Source organism: Homalodisca vitripennis, chromosome 5 (genome assembly GCF_021130785.1).
Source record: "Homalodisca vitripennis isolate AUS2020 chromosome 5, UT_GWSS_2.1, whole genome shotgun sequence".
Taxonomy (NCBI): Eukaryota; Metazoa; Arthropoda; class Insecta; order Hemiptera; family Cicadellidae; genus Homalodisca; species Homalodisca vitripennis.
In genome coordinates this window covers 73,025,970-73,051,385 of record NC_060211.1, presented here as the reverse complement: position 1 = coordinate 73,051,385, position 25,416 = coordinate 73,025,970, and the positions used below count along the sequence as shown (strand labels likewise).

Below are 25,416 nucleotides of genomic sequence, written 5' to 3'. Positions count from 1 at the left end.
AAGCCGGATTAGGACGGGGAATTAAAGACTGAGCTGAACGGGCTGGGATTATACATGGCGAGGGGGGAGGGGAGGGGAGCGACAATCCGGCGGATAGACAGACAGACGCGCGACTCTGGACCGCTGGATCATATCGTAATCTCCTGGCGTAGGGCGGGCAGAGCGGCTCGGTGACTCACAGCGCCAGCGGTGTTGTCGCAAGTCAGCTGACCGACATAACCTCATTTTTGGATTTTAAATACAATAAAGCTTCTGTATTCGCAATTTAATCGCATAAAGAATCAAAATACAATTTACAACTTCACACTGCCAAAATGAATGGGTTGGATTTAATTCCATACATTTAAAAAACTACACGTAGTTAGGTTACACGAACGGTACTTAATTTCGTTAAGATTATAAACTTTGCTATGTAATGTGATTGTAAATTGAGCATTATAATAATACTTATGGAGATTAATTTACTAAGAAAAATACTGAAATAAATAACAAGCTTATCTGTCTAATAACAATATTCAACTATGAGTGTACTACACACAATTTTCAGCGGTCTAATTTTTAACATGTTTAATAAAATTCCGTCGGTAACAACAAAACTAAAAATCTTTCCGTGTGGCACCTATGTTAATCTAAATCATTCGGATCATTAAGAGGTCATCACTTTTGGAAATTAGGTTAATCTTTACTGAAGTCAAATTATAAAATGATTACAAAATGTTTTTAAGTTACGATCTTTTACTTTAAGTTTGTCAAAACTTGGAAGTAATGTCATTAAATTTATAAGTTCTGCTGATCCCGTACAAAGGGCAAACGTGCGAGACCACTTGGCCCTCCAAAGGAAGTTCTTGATTGGTAATTGTATTGAAAAAAAAATATAAATACCACTATACTTAAAAAACCTCTTTCCAAAAGCAATAAACATAATGTTTAAGACAGGTGAAACTTTACCTCCTGATTTAGAATCCTCGGCTACAAGCGAAGGGTAGGCGGAAGAAGAGGAGGATGCGGACGGCGGAGTTGCAGTGGCCGGGGGCGGCGGTGGTGGAGGCGGTGCAGGGCTGCACCTCACAGAGGCCGGGGACCCTGGGGGGGTCCGGGAGTCGCGGTTCGTAATCAGTGCTAGGGCCTGGCTCTGAAACAAAATTGTACAACTGGTTAAAACCATGTTCCTAGAATCGCTACAGTGGTTTAGTCACTAAAGTGCTTGCATAGTAATACGTAATTCCCGGTTCGATGCTGGATATCGCGAAGATACACTTTGTGGTTTATTTATGCATTTGACTTCAAATTATGGTCATTAACCCTTTCTAAGAAACACCGCGCCTTATATGTCATACATGGAGTGACGTCACTACGATTTAATTCCACATGGAATATCCATTATAATTCGCTTAAAGACAAGGTTCAGTAATGACTGAACTGTTTGTTGTGTAAGAGGGGCGAACAACTGACAAAAAACTGAAACTAAGAAACTAGTTTTAATTATATTTTATCAGTCTGTAAACACAGAAACTATTGGTAACATGCACATTATTTACTCTGCTACAGGACATTCTTCAAATCTGATATACTACTTATCAATTATAAAAGTTGCCATTAGTTCAATAAAGATCAGGGTATAACTGAAGCAGCAAATTTAACTGATTTTCCATTGTTTAGTTAAATGGATTTTTTATTTTTACAGTACAATCGATTAATTACATTTGGCTCTCATAAATAGTCTACAATTTTTAATTGAACGTCTTATTTATGCTACTTAATTTCAGAGCTACTTAAATTAAATAAAATGAAAATAGGACTAATAAACAGTAAAGTTTTATGTTTTATAATAAACCAGACTTTTGAGTGCAACTAAATGTATACTAGTATCGAGTAAGTCCTACACTAATTCACAGGTAAAAGGGTTTAAGACTTTTACTTTCTAGTGCATATTTCATACTGTTATTTTCATATTTTCCAAGGATTTGCTTTGATTATGTTTGTTTTTGATTAGTCGATTTTGTTTCTTAATAGACAAAGAAAGGCGCTCAAAGTTACCTTCAAGAATAGAAGCTACAGCCATTAACAAAGGACCTTTACAAATAATTTGATACAGTAGAACCACTAAAATCATAGTAGACATGCTTAGTTTCCTGTCTCTCCATAAGGGCCGAGTCTTTTTCTTAGTACACAACCACTTGAATCTTTTTATAATACAAATTTAACAATAATTCAATCTCAGGATCAAGATGAATTTCTACTACAACGTTGCGAAATTTCTGACTTTTAGTGTGATACTGTACCTATCTTATATTGGTTAGTAGAGTATAAGATCTAGGAAATTACCTTATTGACTGCGGTAGACGTGCATTATTGCAATTCTGCGAGTTCTAAAGTTGGTACATAACTCGTGTAGCAGTGAAGGTGTTAATTTGATTTCTTTAATAGAGAATCGTAGAAGTTTTGTATATACCATATTTACATTCATCGTACATGGATGGTACTTACTATACACCTTAAATTTACTGTTACAAAACAATTTCGAATTTTAGAGAAAACTATGCACTTTTTGGTTTACATTATAAAATACCACGTTCTTTTCTGGAATTAAATGTGGCAAATTGGAAACATTATAAAGCAATCAAATGACGAACATTCAAAACACAACAATCCTAGAGAGAGTAGGGACTAGGCGGCGGAAGAGAAGTTCTTCCAATTCCACTGGGAACTGATTCTTAGAATTTGTCAACTGTGGGAGTTCACCGCAGAGTATTCAATTAAGTGACAATAGACAGAGGGTGGGAAACGAATTGTCAAGATGCGAACGCCGCGGTGACCGTTATATCCATAACTCTTTCCAGCAGCGTTGATATAAGCGTTGGATAAGAGTTGGAATTGACAGTACATTTGAAAGGATCTAATTAATCCCGAATACGATGAAGAAGCGGATACAATCGTTTAAGGAATCCAGAAAAACAAAGGATTTGTGATAGTAATATATAATTGTTGACGTCGGCTGGCAGGGGTTGCGCAGCAAGGGGCAATGGTGGGATTTATAAAGCAAAACACAGGCCATTAGGGGTTAATCTGTGGTGCATTCCACCCCGGGTGGTAGAGGCAGGTAGATGTAGGCCAGAGGTTGGCAAAATAACCTCCCCGAAACTTATAATTCTTTTCCCCCTTTTAATGTTGTCTGTTATAAAATACTTATATCAGGCACCTTATCATTCATATGAATTCATACTTAATATTTACTTCGTCTATAGTTTATTTTTACAGTATAAAATCATCGATTTTTTTCCAATTTTTACCACATTATTTTATAAAAATCATCTCCGATACAGCTGGCAAACGAGGCGTTTGATCTTTCCACGTATATTCTTGAGGAATCCACTTCTTTCTATAAAAGCCTCACCTGATAATCCGAATACTTTTGATCTCGAAACGTATCTGATATCATTATTTTCGCAGAAAAATAACTTAACCCACATATCTAGAACCTTTATGCTTTGATGTCACCGAAGACCGACACACTCACGATAACACGCCGCTATTACATGAGAAACCAGCATTAGAGGCTTATCCAAGTTTGCTATTTTGTATACGTTATTGTAAGAAATAAACGTAACCGGTGTACGTTATTGTTACCAGATGTTTGCTAATTGCGATAAAGCTGTATGTAAACACCAATACCTATTATTGATGAAACCGGTTATCGGATAACAGCATAAATGGATTATCCGTACAGTTCTATAATCCGGTGAAAGCAAGGGGCGGTCACGTTTAACCGAATAGTGAAAAAGGGGCCCTCTGAATATAACACCTCCCACGCACACATTTAGCAAGTATTTCACAGAATTGGCTCGTCGGCCTATCTAAGTCGAAGGAATGTTATTAGATTTGCCCTAATTTCGAAGCCCACCTGCACTAGACGAACACCTGGTCTTGGAACATTACGGAACGAAAGGGAAATTAACAGTCTTCTGGCCTTCCTCTCCTCCACGAATGGCCTTACTATTGGGAGAAAGACTATTAAACCCTCCTCTAAGCTAGTGACTACCATGTAAATACAGCAATAATCTTTTTATGAGAAATTTACATAGCAACTGTTACTATACCACAATACATAATTAATTAAAAAATAATATACCAGTTCATTGATTACATACCTCAGCGTTTAAGGAAACATGCCATCTATCAATATTAATTCTTACGGTTCAATTATATTTCCCCTCAATTTCAATGTTTAGTATTTTATAAATTTAACAACGGTTTACCTCTCAATAGATTGTGTTAATATATTTGTATTGCCTTAAAACGGTATTAAAACCAACGCATTAATTAATTCAACTCATCCCGTTAGATTTGTTCATCATTTTTAGTACAAAAATATGTTTTTTTTTTTTTTTTGGAAAGAAATTTATTTCGTCGAAAGACGTCCAATCCAAAAATCATGATTATCGATCAGCACACATTTTATTACACAAGTTACTAAACGCCAAAGCACTTTTCAATCAACTAATAATTAAAAAATGCTACTACACAGATTTTTAAATTTTATTTCTTGTTATTAATTTTAAGTAATATTAATTAAGATTTTTTATGAAAGCAATTAATTATAACTGTGTGGATATTATCGGTTTCATCACTGGGTTCACCAATCAAAAAACATCAAGCATATAATTATCGAAAGAAGTAATTTTGAAGGATAAGTCGAGATCGAAAAGCAAAGCTATTATGGTGCAAAGAATCTGTAATTCGTAGAGACGGCTCGGTTTGTAACAAACATTTGCACGGTTGAAAGATAAAACCAAAATTCAGTTTTGGATAAACTATTGCACTGAATAAGGGCAAACATTTCAGATACTTCCCATGGCTATTGCAGCGAGCGAGTGGGTAGGCCAAGGGGAATCTCGTAGAGTGTGAATGACGAGGAGATGTTACGAGTACGATGAGGCCGGGCGACGATTAGAGACCGCGGGTCGGCGGCTCGAGTGGTCAGTTGACTTCACTTGACCTGAGCGGCAGCTAAGCTGTGCTGGATTACATGGTAGCCGCCCACAACCAACAGCCGTGGGGCTTGACAGAGGAGCATCGCTCTGGGGCGCTTTCCATTCTAGGTTTTTGTCTCAGAACTGCAGAGCGTAGACTCACCAAGTGAGTTATATCGAACATTTGTCGATCATTAAAGTACCTGAACAAGATGCTCCTTTACTACAACTGGTCGTTGCTAAGAAATTGGGCAAAGGAAAAGAAAAATTCGTTCGACATGAAAATATTGTTTATAAATATAATATAATTTATCCTCATATAATTAGCATATTTCAAGAAGTTCTGTATGTAATTAAGAATAACCATTCATTCATTTCAAAAAGATTTTATTTCAAAGTAAGTATAAACTTTACAAGAGATTTATACAAAACAAAAACATCAAACAATATAAAACCATCGACCTTGAAATATTTAGAAACGTAAAAATAATACAATATTCAAACAAACTAAATGTAAACTTGGCAATAAAAAAGAAGTTACAACAAAAACAAAACTCAATAATTGTGAAACAAAATAGAACATGCAATAGGCAAAAGCCAGATGAAGGATGTATATCAGATAAAACTAACATAATATAACAAAACTTAAAGAAGGATTGAAGCGCTACATAAATAATATATTAAATAAGAAAACCATATAAAACCTATAAAACAAGTTACGGACTTAAAAATAAAAAGGATCAATTGATTAAAGGATTTAAAGGAATAATTTATTGTAATGTATATTTAATCACACATGGAGATCAGATAAAAATATTGAGGCGGTTTTTATGTTCCTTTTAAACACTTCATAAAAATGTTATAAGGGTTACTTAAATAGTCAATTTTGAAAACTGATGACTGAAGCTCTTGTAAAACCTATTGTTTGGATGCTTCTAAATGTAGCTTCAATGGGTAGATATTCAAGATAAGGTCCTAACACGATCGAAAAAAAGCTTCAAAAGACACTATTTGTTAATTTAGACGACTTCAGTAATACCTCTTAATAAAAGATTTCACTGAAGTTGAGTTACAAGTTATGATTTAGACACAATTGCTGGATCTTTCTGGCAGTATTATGACTTATCTCCAAGTTTCGCTTTGCCCTCCTCACTACGTGACTTCTGTACATCTCCCCTCAAAGCCACCGCAGTCAAAGACCACCAAACAATCAATCAACTTGTCCTCCCGACATAACTAATAGTTGTTGTCACCTGCCAACTATCCATTAGAAAGTGGACGGGTTGGGGTGGATGCCGATTGACACCTATTAGTCAAGAGAATCTTCCAGGTAGCAGGGGCACAAAGGGATGAGCAAAGAGGATTGATTTATTGATCAATGTTTTAAATTTCGTCATAAACTTTGGTGCCGCCGGGGTTGGTGTCTACCGGAAGGTCGGGTCTAGGTCGTTCCTCGCCCAACAATTTAGGGTGCCAATCGAGAAAAAACTCTAGGGATTACTCACAAAAACGGCATAGAATTTCCACGAATTGGTTTTTCAAAGTTGTGAAAGTTGTGAAGTTCGACGATCTCATACAAGAACGGTATCTCGAGTCACCTTGGCAATACCATTTTGGGGAAATACATGGAATATCAGGTTGCGCATTATTTACTATGAAATAAAAACCATTATAGTGGGTCATAAGTGGACATAATACGAGATTATGACCTAGACCGAACAAACCATCATAAATGGTATGGGAACACATGGTAGGTCACATACGGATAGGAAATTGCCATGTTACTAAGCAAGAGTACAATCATTCAACTGCGAAACTTAGCTTGTAAATAAGAAGATTAAACCTACTTTTTCCATTTAAAGCCTTTTTTGGTGGTTTATTTCACTTCCCACAAATAAAACCCCAAGAAAGACTCAACATTAAGATTCTTGATATAAAATCAGAACAGTCTCTTCGGCTAATTGATTTAGATACGCCATACATTAGTCCAATTTACGTATCCTTTTCGTACATCTCATGGTATCTTCACTATTAAACTTATAGTAATAGTACAAATAATACAGGTCTATATATATTTTGAACGTGCAATTAAATTAATACTAGTTTGCAATCTTAATGTAGCTTCTACTAGTCTGGTACTTCCAGAAATCATCGACTGGCTATGCAATTGTTTTTTCACCTGGGATCGATAATGTACTGAAGTACTAGGCAAGGATAAATTATTAGTTTGGAAATGAAAGTGTACTTCTTAATACTACTAGTTTGCTAGCATATGTGGCTACGTATCGGCAATAGAGGCTGAGGGTAAGGGCATTGTCTGTTAGTGCAATACTTAATCCTTCAAAAATAATGTTGAAAGAAGTAAAACAAAAATCTGTATTTATATACAATAGAAAATGTCAGAAGTTAAATTTCAAGTGCTCGAAATGCGTCAATAAGTAATCCCTACAGCGGAAGACCTAACTTTAAATACTCAATACTTCAATCATCTGACCGGCTTAACGTGACTCCTTATCAAGCAATCACTCAAGCCGGGCCGGCGATCTGCAGAATCGCTCATCCAATCAACGTTGGGGCAAATTGATTGCCTCAATATGGCAGATAAATACCTGCAATCCGCCTGTGCAAAGATTAAAGGGGGTTATTATAATATGCTGCTTAAAAAGGAGATGGAACGGTACGGTAGGCAGGGGGAGTGGAGGGGGTTGTAGAGGATTGCAGGTATTTGTAAGACAAAGTTGGGCAGGATTAGATCTTTGAAGGAAGCCCACTGCTAAGCTCCAGACCCGACGTTCAAAGGGATTTACAGATGTGTATCGGGGAATTATTGAGTTAGCGTATGATTTAATGTAGTGCCCTTTCCTAGCGGATATCATTACGCGTAAGCTCGTGTAAGTGGATCCCTTACGACTACCACCCGCCCACGCCAACGCCGCTCCGTCGTAATCTGTTAAAGGGCGCAAAGAACAAGCCGCGCGCCCTGCATTGCCGGTGAATTCATTTGACAAATGCTTCGAATTAATGTAAGACCACTACAGGATGAAAGGGATGGAAATATAGGAATTAAATCTAAATATAACGGTTTATTTGGAGCTTCAAAACTTGATTACCAGATAACAGAAGTCTTTGAAACGAATTTATAATGATTAATTTTTCGTACTGAAATTAAAATACTGGATTTAAACGTCGACTTGTGCTTTTAAATATGTTTCTCAGATTGGATTTTCTGAACACTGGATCGGTTTTACCAATCCAGTTTTAAGAAGTAACCTGAGGAATTGACGTAAACATAATTGAGCGGAAGGAATAACAGGATTACGGACGATTCCCATCGTTAAGAGTAACAAAAAAACACGACGTTTCGAGGACTGAAACCTGTCCCCTTCTTCAGGCGTCAACTACTATAACATAAGTTTAAGCGGACAAAAAAGTAAATAATTCAACACATCTCGATGAACACACCTAAGTCAAAGTTGACAACAAGCAGTACGTCAAAAAATACCCGAACCCAACACCACTTTAGGAGACACACAAACGGAAAATTCACGACACAACGCTGATTTGCAGTTAAAATTACGCCACGTGTTGCTGAATTCATTACTTTTTCCATGCACAATCTTGTGTTTTAGTATTTAACACCTGAAAAAGAGAAAGATTCCAGTCTTAGGAACGTAGTGTTATTTTTATTGTAAAGGCTATGAAAATCATCCCTTGTCAACTATGAGTTTTAAACAAATAATTGGGAAAAATAAGCGTTTTGTTATAGCCATATTGTAGCAAGTGTAAAATTTTACTTAACTTTATAATTTGCAAAGAGCAAGAGCGTGTTGGACAATTTCAATTATGTATCTAATAGGTTTGAATCCAGAGCAAAGAACAATGGCCAAAAGTTTAATAGTCCGGAATCAGATCACCCGCCATTGTTGTCGCACTCCGTATTGTTAAATCTACAGCTGCAAATATCGAGTTCCTGACAACAGCTCGCGTATTAGTGTCGCTGTGTCGAGACTAGAGTTACGAGATTGCTTAACTAATTTGCCACATCCGGACTTGCCACAGCCGAAAGTCATGGACAGGTCACAACGAATTGTGTTGGGCATTTTCCGATTACATTTATTGTTTAATCCGTAATTCCGCCAATCCGAACACTCGGAACTTTAATCTAGCAACGGTAGTAGTGTTTTGCTTTTGATGGAAACCTGCTTTTCGGTGCCACATAAAGATGTCCTACAAATATGTACAATATAGCAAATATGATATGTTGGCTGAGCGTTAGCGAAGCCTGTCATTCGAGGTGCTGGAAAAATATCCAAAACCAAACTGACCTGTGCATGTCATTCAATGGGATTTAGCTAAGAATGAGAGAATATTTTTTATGAAGCAAACAGGATTTTGCCGGTTATTTGCCATCGTTCAGTGTTACAACAAATCAGTAGCAGTTCTACATAGTAGGCCGATGGATGCAGACATATTATAATCTGCATTTTGTACTTCAGTTATAATAATTAGTGTTTTGTTATTATTAAGTTACAGTGTTGCATGTTTCAGGGTTATTAAAACACAACAAGGATGTTTTAATTCCTTATCCGTGTCATAAAACTATGGTAAGATTTGAATTTAACCTAGTTTCTAGTTGTGTTTTGGGTTAGTAATTGTAGCCTAATAGTAGTAGCCTGAGGAAGAGATCAGATTAAAGATCTCGAAACGTAGTGGTACTAATTTTTTATATACTGAACGATTACAAATATGCGGGGAAATCCTATTTTGTTCACAATCGTGCCATAGTAAAAAACAAACTTCAAATATAGAACATTTTTATATTTATAGCTTATTCATGCAGTAGAAAGAATAATCTGTAGAATGGAACGTAACTGTGGTACCAGGATTTAATTTCTACACACACTTGCGTTGTAGTACCCTGCCTCAGCGAAGCCTGTTTCGCGACACTTCGCATGTTGTATTCCTGTCATATACCATATTACATTAAGGTACATATGGAGAATAGTATTCTGGTTATATTAGTTGAATATTTATTTTTTAACATTTACGTTGTAATTTGTAGCATATTAATATTATTTTACATTTTACGCTCTACCGATTTAAATAAATGCTGTAAACATGTCATTGGAAAGCTCTTCACAAATTTTCCAAAAATAATAAAAGTAGGACTTTTGGTATTGGGACGATTTATGAAAAAGAGACCATTTATTACACTCAGTAAACTGCAATTCGACCAGATCTTTGCAAGGTTGTTGGTACGGGAAAACGTTTATTGTCTGGGACTGTGGCAGAACCCCAAAGTGACCGACTGGAAGCCCAGCTTAAGAGGATCACAGTGATTTAAAAATATTTGTCTGCCTTATTTATTTTAGTAGTGTCTGTAGCTTTGTTGAGAAATTCAAAATTGGCAAATCCGAATAGTTAAAAAATGACCTATTGACGCTATGAAGACGCATTTTTGTAGGGGAAAAGGGGACCCATAAACCATAACACTTGGTTGAAGCGTAGTTACACTGGAGGGGGGTTAGTAGTGTGTGCCCAAAACGAACCGATCGGTAGCAAAACCTAAACGTGACAAAGATTTCGTTCGTGCACACACTTGGTATGACAGAAGATGATCCTCATGGGTGAAGTAGTTAAAAATTGGGAACAGTTAAGTTCCTTGTAATTACAAAAGTACGTACAAATCCAAATATCGGATTTGTTTATCGATTTGAAAAACAATATCCTGATTATGGAAAACTCTTGAATTTGAACACTTTCTTCCCATCACCCACTTTCAAGTCCTGTACTACTATATATGGCTCAATATGAAATTTCACTACTCTTTGTTTTAAATGTCCATTACAGTCCTTCCACGATCCTCTGAAAGATTGGACCCTGGCACCTGTCCTGGCGTCGGCCGAGACATGAATGGTTATAGCGTGTCAGTGACCTGACTCCACATACCGGCCCGGGACCCGTCTGTCTGGACACATTAAATGTGCAACGATTCTAGCAACCATTTCGGCCAGGACTTGCACAGGACCCGGCTCCGAGCCCGACACTTGTCTCGCCGCTCACCGGCTACCGCAGGGTGTTGTGGCGACAACTTGCCGGTTCTAAATATCATACCTATTCTATAGTGATTTACGGGGGTTAACTTGTTCTCCACAGGGCAGGAAAAGTGGGCCATTTACTTTAAAAATGGAATATTAAGGGTATGCCTTTCCTTTCGTCGCATTCTGGAGTAGAAACCCTGCATATCGTACTCTAATTAATTTGCAAATTAGAAATAAATCGTAAATTACTTGAATAAAGTGCTCTGTTTCTACGATTTAGTTGTTATTAGGAATTGAATTAGAAATAATGCACTATAAGCCAAACCTTGTTGTACTAATAGAACTAAACATACACTCTGCCATTGGCGCAGTGTAGTGAGTACGGCGGTTATCGCGAGATAACCGAATCAAGCAGTCTAGCATGGATGCTGCTTGGATGGGCGACTGCTGAGCGATCCTGTCCATAGCGTCCCACCCGTCCACCCATAGATGGTGGATCAGAAGTCACCTTTAAGCCGTTGGTACCTAGGGGTACATTTTAGGGAGGGCGTACTACCTTTAACTTTTCCTTAATTTATTGACAACTCCGGTAGTTTTTCCTCTTGTTCGACGACAGTAACCCTACATCCACCGAAAGAGCTGAAAACCATTCTAGAGAACAGATGGCGAGAATCGAGCGAATCCAAAGTCAGGTGTTCGTCGGAAGGCGTGGCGAGGAAAGACGAAGCTCACAGGAAGGGAAGTGGATGAGTGGAGGCAGCCAGGGGTGACGGCGGTGGCCGGGGGAGAGACGCAGGTGCGGGCGTCCAGCGTGAAACTGTTGTCAACGGCCAACTGCCCAACCGGCGTAAGACTGGTAAGAGGGAGTCATCTAGGTTATAGCTAAGATCTCAACTGTAGGACCTATGATTCGTAAAAATCATAAGGTGACACATTTACACTAAATACATCATTTGCAAAATATAATCCAATATCGTCACTGAAGATATCTAAGGAATGTAATTGGGTCGTTTACAAACTTGCAACAGAGCACAAAGTGCGTTCCGCAAGCGCAAGTCAAATAACGGTTAGAATAATTTCACGGGAAGATGCATGAAGAACCAAAGCGAATAGAAACTAGGTACCGGAGAAAGAATCACAATGGAGGAAAGCCCTCTGGAGTTAATGATGACACAAAGCCGAGAGGAGGCAGGCGTCAACAGATCAACAGCTACCATTGTGCGGGCAGCGCGGGCATAACGGCCGAAGAAAGAGGAGGATCTGCGAATTAGGCGAAGGAAGGAAGCGAGTTGCGGCGGCTCTTTAGCTGACTGCGCCCGGCTGCTTTGTCACGCTGTACAATGCTAACCCCTGATCCTCTACTCACCATTGTCATTGTTACACTTACCTCCACTGCACTGACAGATCTCCACGAAATTACCGAAACAACAAAGCGTGTTTTATCTTCTTTGACAATGCATAATAAGTGTTGTCCGCCGCGCGGTGCCGGAAACGGTGGTGGGGGGCGGTTATAAAAATCATTGCGTTCATCCGGTGCGTTCCACGCGGCGGCGTCCCCAGGCGTCGGAGCGTGACGCTGGAAATGAAGTGAGCGAATATCAACTCCGGAGGACTGTTTGTTCGGTAATAACACGTCCAGGAATGGGACTTTGGGACAATCTGTGCGACCATCGGTGCGCGGTCGTGGTCGTTCAGATCTTCCTGAGAGGACGAGTTTGGACGACCAATGGAAATTGCGTGGTTTCTAGAGATTCCGTCATTTACTTCAGATCTTGAACTTTATAGGTCTTCCACTCGTGCTCTCAAACATTTTCAGTGTAAAAATCTACATATAAACCCTCGTCTGGTCGATGGAACAATTCAACCTGGTCCTTGAAAATTACACAAGTTATATAAAAAGGCGGAAGGAATAAAAAAAATATTTTTGCTCTGAACTTACAGAATAACAATGAAAGTATTCCGTGGCTTGGCCACGATGTTAACATTATAAATAGTTAAAATTATACTTAGTTCGTAAGAAATAAAATAAAATGTTATTAATTTACAGAATTATAAAATCCGCGAGTATTAAATCCGCAATATTTACTCACGATGAATGAAGCTCTTAGTTTTTTAAATTTAAATACCAAACACATTTAACGTTGCAATAAATATCATGTTGGTTAACTTTTTTACTCGCTCTTGGTTCTCTAGGGCAATGTATTAGAAAGCCATGAGATTAGCCATATCACCTTTGTTGAATGGAGATACCCAGTGAGATTGAGATTTCAGAAGGGAATACGGTCTCTATACAACTGGTAGGGCAGTCTTTAGTAACCATGGTTTAAGATTTTCGTGGCATCAAAGCGTTGGAAGTCCTCAACTGTACCAGACAATTCAGTTGACCTCGATTGGGTGAAAAGGGACCTAAAAACAACTCACTTGCTGAGGGGGAAATCTTTTGCAAGCACGGTTGATAATACGGACACCGTTCATTAATGGTCCATAGGTTCTTAGATCTACATTCATCCCACTTGTTTTACCATAATATTCTAATCAACCTCTGGTGACAATAATATCGATGGATCCGGCGAATCAAAGTCCTGCCTTGGGGAGATTTTGGGTTTGGGTCCTCTACAATCAATTTCTGTACTTGAAAAATATTTTTAGTATCACTTGAAATATAATTTTAGTAGAATCGTATGTCCCCAAAGAGCAATAAACTGATTTCTAACCTATTGGCAATTTCACGAAATAAAGAGTGAAGAGAAACCCGCTAAAAGTCGGACCGGAATGAAGAGCACACCAACAGGTTATCTTGTACACGACACAGCGACGAGGATGGCGGCTCGGTAAAACATGCGGCACGGCTCGACTCGACGCCGGTATCTAAATCCCTGTGGGCGAACCGGGACACTGACACGGCGGATAGCGGATTGATTGATCGCACAGTTAATTGTTATTTAATCCGCCACTAAGTTATCCGGTAAACCAGCGTATAACTCATTAATATGCCAGTGATTAGCCCGGGATTACCGGAGAGCTGTCACATGCTCGGTATCGCGACGAAAATGAGTCCACGCGAGCAGAAACCCGGCCATCGCGTGGAAAATTACTTCGAAATTTGGGTTTTTCGTTGTTTTTGGCAATTCGAGAATGCTACTCCGTATGAGCAGAAAAGTTTTAGAGCTCCAAACGTGCAAAGGTGGTTTAATTCAACGGAATTTAAATGATGAGGACGTATGATAATCTTCCTAATAAATTTACCTTTAACACTAAAAATTCTTATTCACCCTGTCCTCTCAAATAAATCCATGTAATTTGATTTTATCAAGCGATAAAATATCCTATTGAGTATCACCCCTTAAGTAAAATTCAAACAAATACGTAATAGATTAAAATAGTATTGAGTTTAAAATTGCAGTTCAATTACTACGATTGCAATTGTAAATTATTATTCTCTTCATTACGGATTTTCGAAATCATAAAGATGATCATAATCCGTCATGCAGTCACATCATTCATCGTCAACACTGGACCTTAAAGAATGGTCTAACGGATCACAGTAGCTTTCCAAACTGGAAACAAAACAACACGAATACCTTGGAATCCAGCTCCTCTCCTTTCCTATTTCCAACTCTTCACTATTTATCCCACGATAGACATTCCCACCCCAGTCGTCTTATTTATTATCAATTAGGTGTGAAAATAGCACGATAGGCGTTGGTATGTTAACAACAAGTCCGGTAACTCGTTGAAGGTTGACCCACGTTCCTTGAACTGCATTGCCTAGAGTTTATTCCACTTACTACAGGCCTGAGTGTACAGTATAAACAACAGCTCCCAGGTACCGAGGGAAGCGTGGGTGTACCTGCGACGTGAACGATGGAACGTAATCAACAACTCGCTTAAAGGGTTATGTATAGATAGTTCATTAAATTTCCCACACTTTTCACATTATTTATCAGCGTCTCTATTGAATACATGAGGCGATTTTTGTAAACATACCAAAACAGTTCATAATAAGAGTTGACAAATACGGACTTACATTTAAAACTCTGCGGTGTCCATTATTTATTATTTTTGTATTTAGGTTTACATTATTTTCTAAAATAATTTTTGAACAGTTCAAAGTCCTTAAAGGGATTTACAATAAATGTATTTCTCACAAACATGTTGAGACTGATAAAACAGCTGACTGAGCAACTGAACTATACAAAATAGAAAATAAATCTTGGTTAGCCTTTGCACTGGACTGAGAAATATATATAGGAAATAATTATATTTTTCATAAAGTATTTACGTTTATTACGAGTTTTTTAAACGAAAACTGGATTTTGAAATTTGAATTTTTGCAGTTATTTTCTAATCACAAAGAGACAGAAACTGATTATTATATTTTAACTACATTGAACTTTGAATGTGTCAGTATAAATAATATCAACTTTATTTCAATTTTGAACCTTAGAAATACTGGACTGATCGTCAAAAATGTTCAAAACACGTATCATGTGACGATTCTACTTACATATAATATTTAACAACTTCAACATCGGATTTCATTCACATTTTTTAAGAACTTTAAAAAAGTTACAAAATGATCATTGCAGCAAAGTAAGAATTGTTGCAGACGATATTTTAACTGTGCTGATTTCAAGAGCAGACTCACCGTTATCTAAGATGAACATGCTTAGATTTTGTTAAAAGTCTGGTAATTTGCTGAATATTTAAATGTGATTATTTTAACTTCGACGTATATATATATATATATATATATATATATATATATATATATATATATATATATATATATATATCCATTAGATCTGATGTACTGGAGGTCATTCTAATTTTAACCCTATAAGAACAATGTTAAGCCTCAAACACGTTTACGCCATTTGTGTTTAAATTAGATAAATTAGAAAAGTTTAGGAGATGTCTCATTTTAAATGTATAATTAATACGCATCCATAAACTGTTTTAATTGTCTAAGTATTTATTGCTTATTCTTAATCGTTTAAATATTAAAAAGTACAAGTTTTGAAATAAATAAAACATCGCTTCAATGAGTATTAATAATGTACTTAAAATTACAATCTCCCAAAATTGTATGGCAAAACAATAGGAGCGGGAAAGTGCAACACTATTCTTATGGGGTAAAATCGAAAACTGTTTCACTACAGACGGCTATCAGTCGGATTAACACAGAATAACCCCATTGTGTAAAAATCATCAAAAAAATCAAAGGTATCTTAATTAACTGACATTTAGTGTCTAACTAAATTTGGAGTTTTAATTTATGTTCAAACAGCATAAATCAATTTTGGAAAGAGTGGTTATAAAATTGTCTTCTTGGTGTTGTTCGTTTTGTTTAATTAATTGTGAGCTATAATTTAAGGAGTTACATGATTGGTACTCTATATTTACAATTTCTTAGCTGTTTCCTACTGCATCAATTTGGTGGTTGTAGAGGGGATCATTTTTAAATCCCATAAAATTATCATCAGATAGACAGCCAAAGAGATTTGAAAATTTTCAACCGTTCAGATGTTATAGTGGGGAAGGTATTCCAGGATACCCTGGGAATGTATAAGTTAAATTGAATATGGACTCGATGGCTCCATGGGAAAATATAATAATACTGTAAATGGCCAACAGGATGACTGACCGCCTGATCGTCGGATTAGGTTGGCAGGATGTTGTCGGCAGTTGGTAGTCATGTAGTCCACATCAGATCCTGCCAGTACACAAGGACGACACTGAGTTGGCATTCACTCCTGCGATTGTGTTGGGTGCATTAAATGACCATAAAGAGCTGCTCGTCAAAGATATTACGTTACGGCCACACAATTTGTGAACAATTAGCAGACTACTATTTTCCTTCTCCTTTTTTCCCATACTATATCGCTGTGGAGAGCATTTTAACTGCAATTCAAAAACTGCCGTCTTCCTGCAATATTCACGAATGTGGGATTTGATTCATAATAATAATAATTCCAAATACCACCACTACGCATTAAATTTTGGACCGTTTTTGGAATAATATATACGATACGTTTTTACTTCTCCATTTAATGTTTTTTCATGTACAAAAAGTATTCAGATTTCTGCTAATTATATCGCTTTTTTATTTATTTGTCTATGAAAATACTATTTCTAATTTAGAATAGCATCCCCTAATTATTTATAGCAACAATATTAATAAGAATATATATGCAATCAAAAATAATAGTAAATATAGATTATTACAGAGTTGATTTCAATTAATAGTGATCAATTAAAAATTAAATGTAAAATATAAGGGTATGCCTACAATTTTACAGAAATTTTACAGAACATTGATGCCACAATAAGGTAAAATATTGAAAATTACAGTACAGAAATATGAACAAATAACAATAGCTACAAAATTATTTATGGTTTGATATTTAAATTACGATGTAATAAATAACATATTTCCAAATTACAATAAAAAATAATATAATAAGATATTGGCCATTACGTAAGGTTAACACAGTTCTAGTGTTAACTTATTTTTGAACTTACAAAATATTATTATGATATTAATGTAAATTCTTTTAATAGTTGTTTTTTTAAATCAGTAATTGTTTCTTACTCTGTATCAAAAGATAGTTTTTCTTTAACATTTTAATTAGAAATAAATTTGACTAATTCTAGAAAATGTATTAATATGTTTAAACAATAAGATAATCAAGTGTAAATCCAATATCTTTCATTGGGGTTTCCTGATAAATAAAACCGTATTAGTTTCATAGCCCATTGAAAGAGGAAGACAGCACGGTATTTTACAATAGGATATTATTTTAACTACTTTAATCAGTGCCCACTAATTTCGTCAATACATGATATATCTATGGTCCAGTATAGTTTACGCTCCGATAATATTTGGCAATTTTTATTATTAACGGGCAAAATGCCCAAGTGACTTGGTGGGCGTTGGGATCCTTATATAAAATTTAATGATCCTTGTTATCTTTGGGAACATGACACTTTTTAAAACTTAAATGCCAAATACTATTTCTCATATGATTTTTGTCAATTTTGAAAAGTGAATAATTAGTCTAAACCAATTTTAATTGAGCGTTTAAAGAATATGGTAGTAATATGAAGGAATTAGTATTATGGTTAATTCCAAAGCTACTCTTATACCAGATCTGAATATTTCAAAAGAGTACAAAATGAAACTTTACTTATTTCAAAGGTAAGGACGAAATGATAAAGGGTTTTTTCGGGTCGGCATCGAATTCAGTAGCAAAGAACCACCTAGAAATCCACGAAGTGGCTTTGCCGATTAGATGATCAGTAATATATCTTGAATAAACAACTTGAGATTAGCCGATTTGTCATAGTCCTCAATTTATCTATATCAATTATATTGCTTTTAGAGCTGATAAGCCAAAATTAGCCGGCGATTACCAAGGGTAGGGCTTATCCGGAATCGCAATTATTGCCAAGAGAGCAGCCTTCCGCTCAGCTGATAATTTCTAGCTCAAGTCTAATGCAACATGGTTATCTTTGATTGGTTGGTTTTATATAGAGTTACTTTGCTGATCACTAGGGAAGAGCTCACACAGTGCAATTAGTACTGGCATTAATTTTCTCGCCTAAGCCATTTAAGATACTTTCCTTGACGTCAGGAAAATTATAAACTTTTTATAGATGTAGGGCCTACATCTGAAGTACCCATCATGACATGAAAACACGAATAATTGCTCCGGACATATTTCATACATATACTGTAAAAAATCATGTTCTTATCTTCAGATGTTTTTATCGTGAGCGTTATTTTAAAATATCCCAATTTAGGATTTTAAATCCTTAAAATTCCTCGTGAATTTGCCTCAAAAGCGGTTTTCAATTTTATTGTCTCATGTAAAGAAAGGTATAGTAAAGCGATCTATGAGAAGAACTGCCGGAAGTCGGATTACTGCTGATCCATCTGTTTATACGATATCGTTTAATACTTATTAATTTAGACGATTAATGGTTTAAAAGGGTGATAAGAATAAAGTACGAACATTTGCCACCTTTAGGTGAACAAAGATGCTGGAACGCGATGTTTTGAGAACTAATAGTAAAATATTCTCGGAAAGAACCAACAGCAAAGACACTAACAGACTTGGTGGTTTATCGAAATGATTGTATAATAGTACTAATGAATCACAAAAATGTATGTGGGAAAATGTAATCCTACAGGATTTCATGTAATAAATTCCGACTTGCACATTCTGGAATTGGACAATAAAAGCGAGGTGTAACAATACAGTAGCGCGCTGCCTTATCTCAGGAATTTAGAGATGAGTGAATTATGAAATGGGTGAATAACTCTTGTGTGACAAGCGTTTCGTGGAAGATTTGACATATGATGTAATGGTGAATACTTTAGAGTAAAGATAAAACAGGGCGAGACAAAGAACACCTCGCGGGTTATTATAGACGACTAGGAAGGAAGGCAATAATCAGAGGTGTGAAGTGCAGAATGGCAAATGAAACCAATAGTGAAGAAAAGTAAGATACCCTTGAAGTTTCGTGGCTCGACCTAAACTGGCTATCCTGCCCTCTGTTCTACACCGAATAAATCGATAAAAAAATAGGTGGAGCATATTTTGGTTTTGAAGTAAAACAAAAATGCCTTAAATATTAATGTTTAATGTATTTATTTAATTCCTACATTTACAACTAAATCAAGCATCAATTTTGATTAGTTAAAATGTAAATTTAAAAATAACTTATGTTTAATTGGATAAAAAAAAAGGAGTAAACCAGAATTGGGAAACTTTAAGAGTACGAACGCAGTAGTATGCGTCGAAGAAATAAGTGTTATTATTTGTATATATCTAAAAAAAATGCGGATACAATAATTTTGCATTCGACTTATCATTTAAGTGACAAATATTGATTTATTCTTTGAATTTGAAAATATACAATGTGGTTCGTACGTCTATTATTCGAGTAAGAGGCACAATTTTTAAGAAAAGATACACAAATATAAGTGATCATTTTATTTAAAAAATATATACTAAAAATGTTAGCTTTTCTCGTCAATTCGTTTCTCTGACTCTCCTTATCTCCTGTGGTGTGTAGAACACGTTTAGGGTGGTTCAGTTTTATTTTTAAATCTTATAGTTTGTGATTCGTCACACAGCTATGAATCTCAGGTGTATGCCTCCAATTTTTACGTCCAGTTTATTCTGTTGCCACAATTTTGTGACAAGTATGTTGATTTGTTTTTTCTTCCATATTAGGTGTTTTATATGTGAAAAAGCGGAAGGAATCCAATTCTCTGTATACCTTATAACAATGAAAAATGTCTGAAATAGTGTTATCCTTTCGAATCAGCATAGTGAAAAATGTAAGTTTAAAAAAAAGAATAACAAAGGTTCGTTAGGTAAGATTCTCATTTTATAATTTCTAAGAACAATAATACAAAAATTGTTAGTTATAAGTAAACAGCATATTGTTAAAAATGCTTCTCCCCACAACTCCAAGTATTGGTATTTTCCCTCTGGTTAACCAATTTATTAATATGGGTCTTGCAATTCTCAATAGAATTCAAAAGTAATGTATCGATAGTTGCTGTATTCACAAAGTTCGCATATCCTAACGTGTAGGTGTATTTTATATTCAACTATGAATTATTTGTCAATTATTATCATTTCTATGTAGGCAATTTTCAGAAGTCTTCAAAACATAAATCCCTCCCCCTTATTAATACTACAAAGTATTATTAGTACTAACATTACATCTCTACCCGTATGCCTACTTCTACGCCATTGTTATTAAAAAGCTCATTACATATTCAACCACTGGCAGCTAACTGAAAGTTGAGTAGTAGCAAAATTAAGCAGGACGAGATGATTAAGTTTAAAGTATTACATCGATTATAAATTACTTTATTAGTAAATTATAAAACTTTATTGCTCCTCCGCACCATTTGGAAATAAAATAACACCCTATGTTCTCAATTGTAGATATAGACTAATTCATTAATAACGAATCAAAAAGTTATGTTTAAGTGATTTTAGGACTTCCTGAGGTAAAGATTACAAATGTATGAGTCAAGATACGTTTTATTGTTGATACCGTGGTTCACGGAATTCCCAGGATTACGTGTACTCTAGATTTAGCATCTTTATAGACGGATTTGTTGTTCTATAAAATTTTAACTAATTAGTGGTTCCTAATTACATGGAATAGGGTAAACTAGTAACTCTGTGGTAGTAAGAGGCTGCTTAACTAATCCCTTTCTCCCAACCTGGGAAATTACACCGCCAATGATGAAAGTTCCACTTTCAAACTTAATCTCGAAAAAGGCGTATTATAGTAAATTTAAGTCATCAAATTTATCCCAATTAATTACGACTGTAAGTACAGCCAAATCTCATATTCTATCAAACATCTAGTCGGCTGCGTAAAATTACTATCTATTTCAACGATAACAATTCCTCAACCATTTAAATCTCCTGAACAGTTTTTATAATAAAAATCAACAATATAACAACAGTTTCCAACAGAGAGGCTAGAGAAAATACGTAACCGTCTTTGTAGAATACAACGTTTGCACCAATACGAAGGCCTTTGTAAGCTATTACTTGAGGCCTGAGGCGTACACACTAACCTCTCAAGTCTTCCACTGGGCACACGCTCGGGATTGGTCCATTTAAGAACAGATTATACAAGTAGGGGTAAACAACATCAAGGAGAAAACTGTAAACAGTCTATAAAGCTCTGCGCCTTCAGCGACTGTCCCTGGATATTATCCCACGCTCCTAGACGACACTTAGGTGGCTATATTACAGCGCTGTGACTCATATATTTGGTACCTATTAGCTTTCCATAAATCAGGATCAGGATATAAAACTAAAAAAAACTTTATTACTCAATAATATTAATAACAATGTTAATTACTTAACTTATTGTTACTGTTACTTAAGCCACACCAATCCACTCGAGAAAACATTTCGGCAGTAAAATGTCTGCCTGATTTTCTGCTCACAATAATGAGACCATAATGATTATCTCCACCATAGAACAGATTGTTGATTCTGCAGACTAATAATAAGTCTGGATCGAATTGCTCTTAAACCCAAAGACAGAAACGGTTCAGCTGTTAAATTGCGGGAGGGTGAGGACCGTTTTATAAAACCACTTCTAGACAAAAAAAACCCAAAGGCATTCGGTCTTCAAAGAAGTCAACTCCACACGGCCCCTGAACCATTTATTAGAGCTGCCGAAACAGAAATGCCGTAGCCGTGGAATTCCCGGGCTGGCGCGGTGAGGCGCTTCCACTGGCACCGACCCGAGCTGATTATCCTCTATTAAATCTGGTCCCCTGAGGTGGGGTCGACAGATAATCACTGGAAGAGATTTGGAGCGGCTCCGGCGGCCCTGGCAGGTAAGCAACAATTTGGCCCGCTCGTGCCCCCGGGGTTCACCCCCGGCCCGCCCCGACTGAGTAGACGCCAGACGGTAGGAGGTCCGTGCTCTGCACCGGCGAAACTCGCCCCTCTAGCACTCTGCAAACTTTTAGGAAACAATCAAATAAGTCATCCTTTAACGCAAATTCAATCATGCATACGTTTTCGTGTCAATAACTTATCACTGTTCTTAGTCTAAATTATAACTGGTACAGTTATAACATTTACGCAACAGAAACATTTCATGGAACAGAAATGATAATCCGAATGTATTTTACGAATCACAGATATCACAGTATGACATCTCGGAGACAAATAGAACAGTTAGATCCGCAATAAAAAGGAGTTGAAAACACCGACCAAAGAACGATATGAGAACCGACTTGATCACAGGTAATGAACATTTACATTGTATAGAGTAACAACTGAATTTACAAAGTGGATCTTTGATTTTAGTTATTAATTTAATTAAGAAAACTAATTGGTACCTTTAAAAGAAAAATGCATATAAACAGAGAGGTGCCAAAATGTTACATGAAAGAAGGCGAAATTTAGAGACGAAATACAACATGAATTTTTTCAAACAAGAAGAATAGCCAAAAATACCGATTAGTCCTGCTTTTACCTGCATTAGAAGAACTCGTTATGACTTTGCGTAGTTTTTTTTTGCCTCTACTACTAAACAGAAATGATCCTGAATAAAGCGGATCCTCTAAATAACTATATTTAAAACGTTTATACATAGATATTGATGTGTAGTTTTCAACATAGCGGCTATTACAATTTGAGTAAGGTTTATAGCTATTTCAGCTATTACGCAATGAATGGAAGAACGTAAGTTTTACAGATAATTCACATTTTTACTATAATACGGTTTTTTTAATCTCACAAGGGATTATAAAGATGCTTAGAACTATACGATAACATACCAGCAATACGGGTTACGAAGACAATCACTATAATAATTTCAAGCTGCAATCAAACCTGGAACGATATATATATATATATATATATATATATATATATATATATATATATATATATATGTATATGTATATAAGTTATATTCATTCAAGGCTTTTTATGACAGCCATTTGAATTGTTTTGTGAAAAAACTTTATTACTTATTTCACACTACTCTCCATTTAACCATTTAAACAGATTTTTTTGAGCTGAAGGGAACATTTATATAACAGGAGATAAGAGAGCTTTTATCGCTCTCTTCTTACTACCAAACAAAATGTTTTGGGAGTTTTATAGTATTCAAGCCTTTGGTGTTTAAAGTAAAATAACATTTCTTGGCCCTAATTTAGCCTTGTGGATTCAGTAGAAGTTCAATCGTTTTATCATTCGTGTTGGCGAAGGAAATGTATCTTCAGAGGAATACCGTTTCCGGTTGGGTGTTGCCCTGTATTTACCTAATTAATATTATTGTACCATAATTAATTATTACAACCCAATTACGTTTTCAACGCTGGATTGCAGTGATATGTAACATAGAGGTAAACTAATTAGTGAGGGTTTCGAATTAGGCTAAATGTTTAATATAGTTTTTTTCTGGACCAAATTATTGATTTCATTTTATGTTATTTCAAAAACTTACAATGTAATTTTTATACAAATTATGGAAACGAAATCTAAAAAAAGATCCCTCACACTTTAGAACAAATTACTTACATTAGGTTGTTTACATCCTTACAATTTTACATCTATTTATACTACAAAATATTCCCCATTATAATTAGTAAATTAGAAACTGAATAAATATACAAAAATCAGTGTTAATAAAATAATACGTTATTTGAATTTTAGTTTTGATTTTCTAAAATGACTGAGATTTCCAAAAGTGAATGGCTGAATATCCCTCTATTAACGCCACATGCTTTACTCGAGAAAACCTTTAATCAGGTATTTTTAATTGACTGTGACTTATTATAATTGAAAATTGCTTAAACAAAAAAACATAGCATAATATATGCATAATATTCCACATTTGGAGTGTTTTAAATCGTACTAAAATGTGTTACTTTGAAATAGATTATCCATTCTTAAACTGAAGACGTGACTCGATATGGATAGCTTGAACATATATGAAAAATTAAAATCCGAGTAAATAGTACAAAAGTGTGGGATGTACTTTTCAGGTAAGTGTCTTCTGCACAGGATTGGGTGCGAGGAGCGCTTGACAAGCACAGATGCGTCGTGCATGTTCTCCGAGAAACATCATCTCCAAATTATAACATATATGTAACAACGTAACCTGTATATATATATATATATATATATATATATATATATATATATATATACAATAAATGAGTATAAAAGTATTGTAGCTTAATAAAGCTATAGCCCGGCAAGATTCGAGTACTAGCGGAAGAAGTACTTTTTTACAATAAATTAAAGCTGTTAGTCCAGAAATGGTGCTTTTGGGCGCTTCAATTTTAAAAAAAGAATTATTAGCGAGCAAGCAATTTGTATAAAAATTGTTAATAATAACCGGAGAACGCCTCACTTTAATATAGCTCTTTAGCACTTTACGGATTCAACACAAATTGTGGTACAATAAGTTATCTAAAGGCAGGAAGAACATTTTTGTAAATCACTCCATGAGAAATTATATGTGTTTATAAGAATTATTACTGTGAGCAATTTTTAACCAGCCCTGTAGAAACCCCACTAAAGATAACGATATTAATATTGTTCATGATGTAGAAGAATTATGACTTAAGGCAATCAGATAATTTTAATAAAAATAGTCCGTTGCTTAAGGAAAGGACAACTTTTAGTTATCTTACACATGTGTATATATATATATATATATATATATATATATATATATATATATATAATATATAAATTATATCCTTATCTTAAGCCATTTTTCGATGGGCCTGATTTTACGTTACTACTGTAAATTACTTGAATTCATCATTTAGAAATCAATTAAACTTAATCTGGTTCTTATCTTCAAAGAAGGCAACGTAA

At 35.6% G+C, this 25,416-nt stretch overlaps 1 protein-coding gene across 1 annotated transcript in view; it reads right to left on the bottom strand.

Annotated features, from left to right (window-relative positions):
• The window catches only part of LOC124362360, a 95,696-nt gene that overhangs the window by 62,236 nt on the left and 8,044 nt on the right, over positions 1-25,416 (bottom strand). The window contains 1 exon segment of the mRNA XM_046816795.1: positions 949-1,132. Within this exon segment, the coding sequence (XP_046672751.1) occupies positions 949-1,132 (184 nt within the window).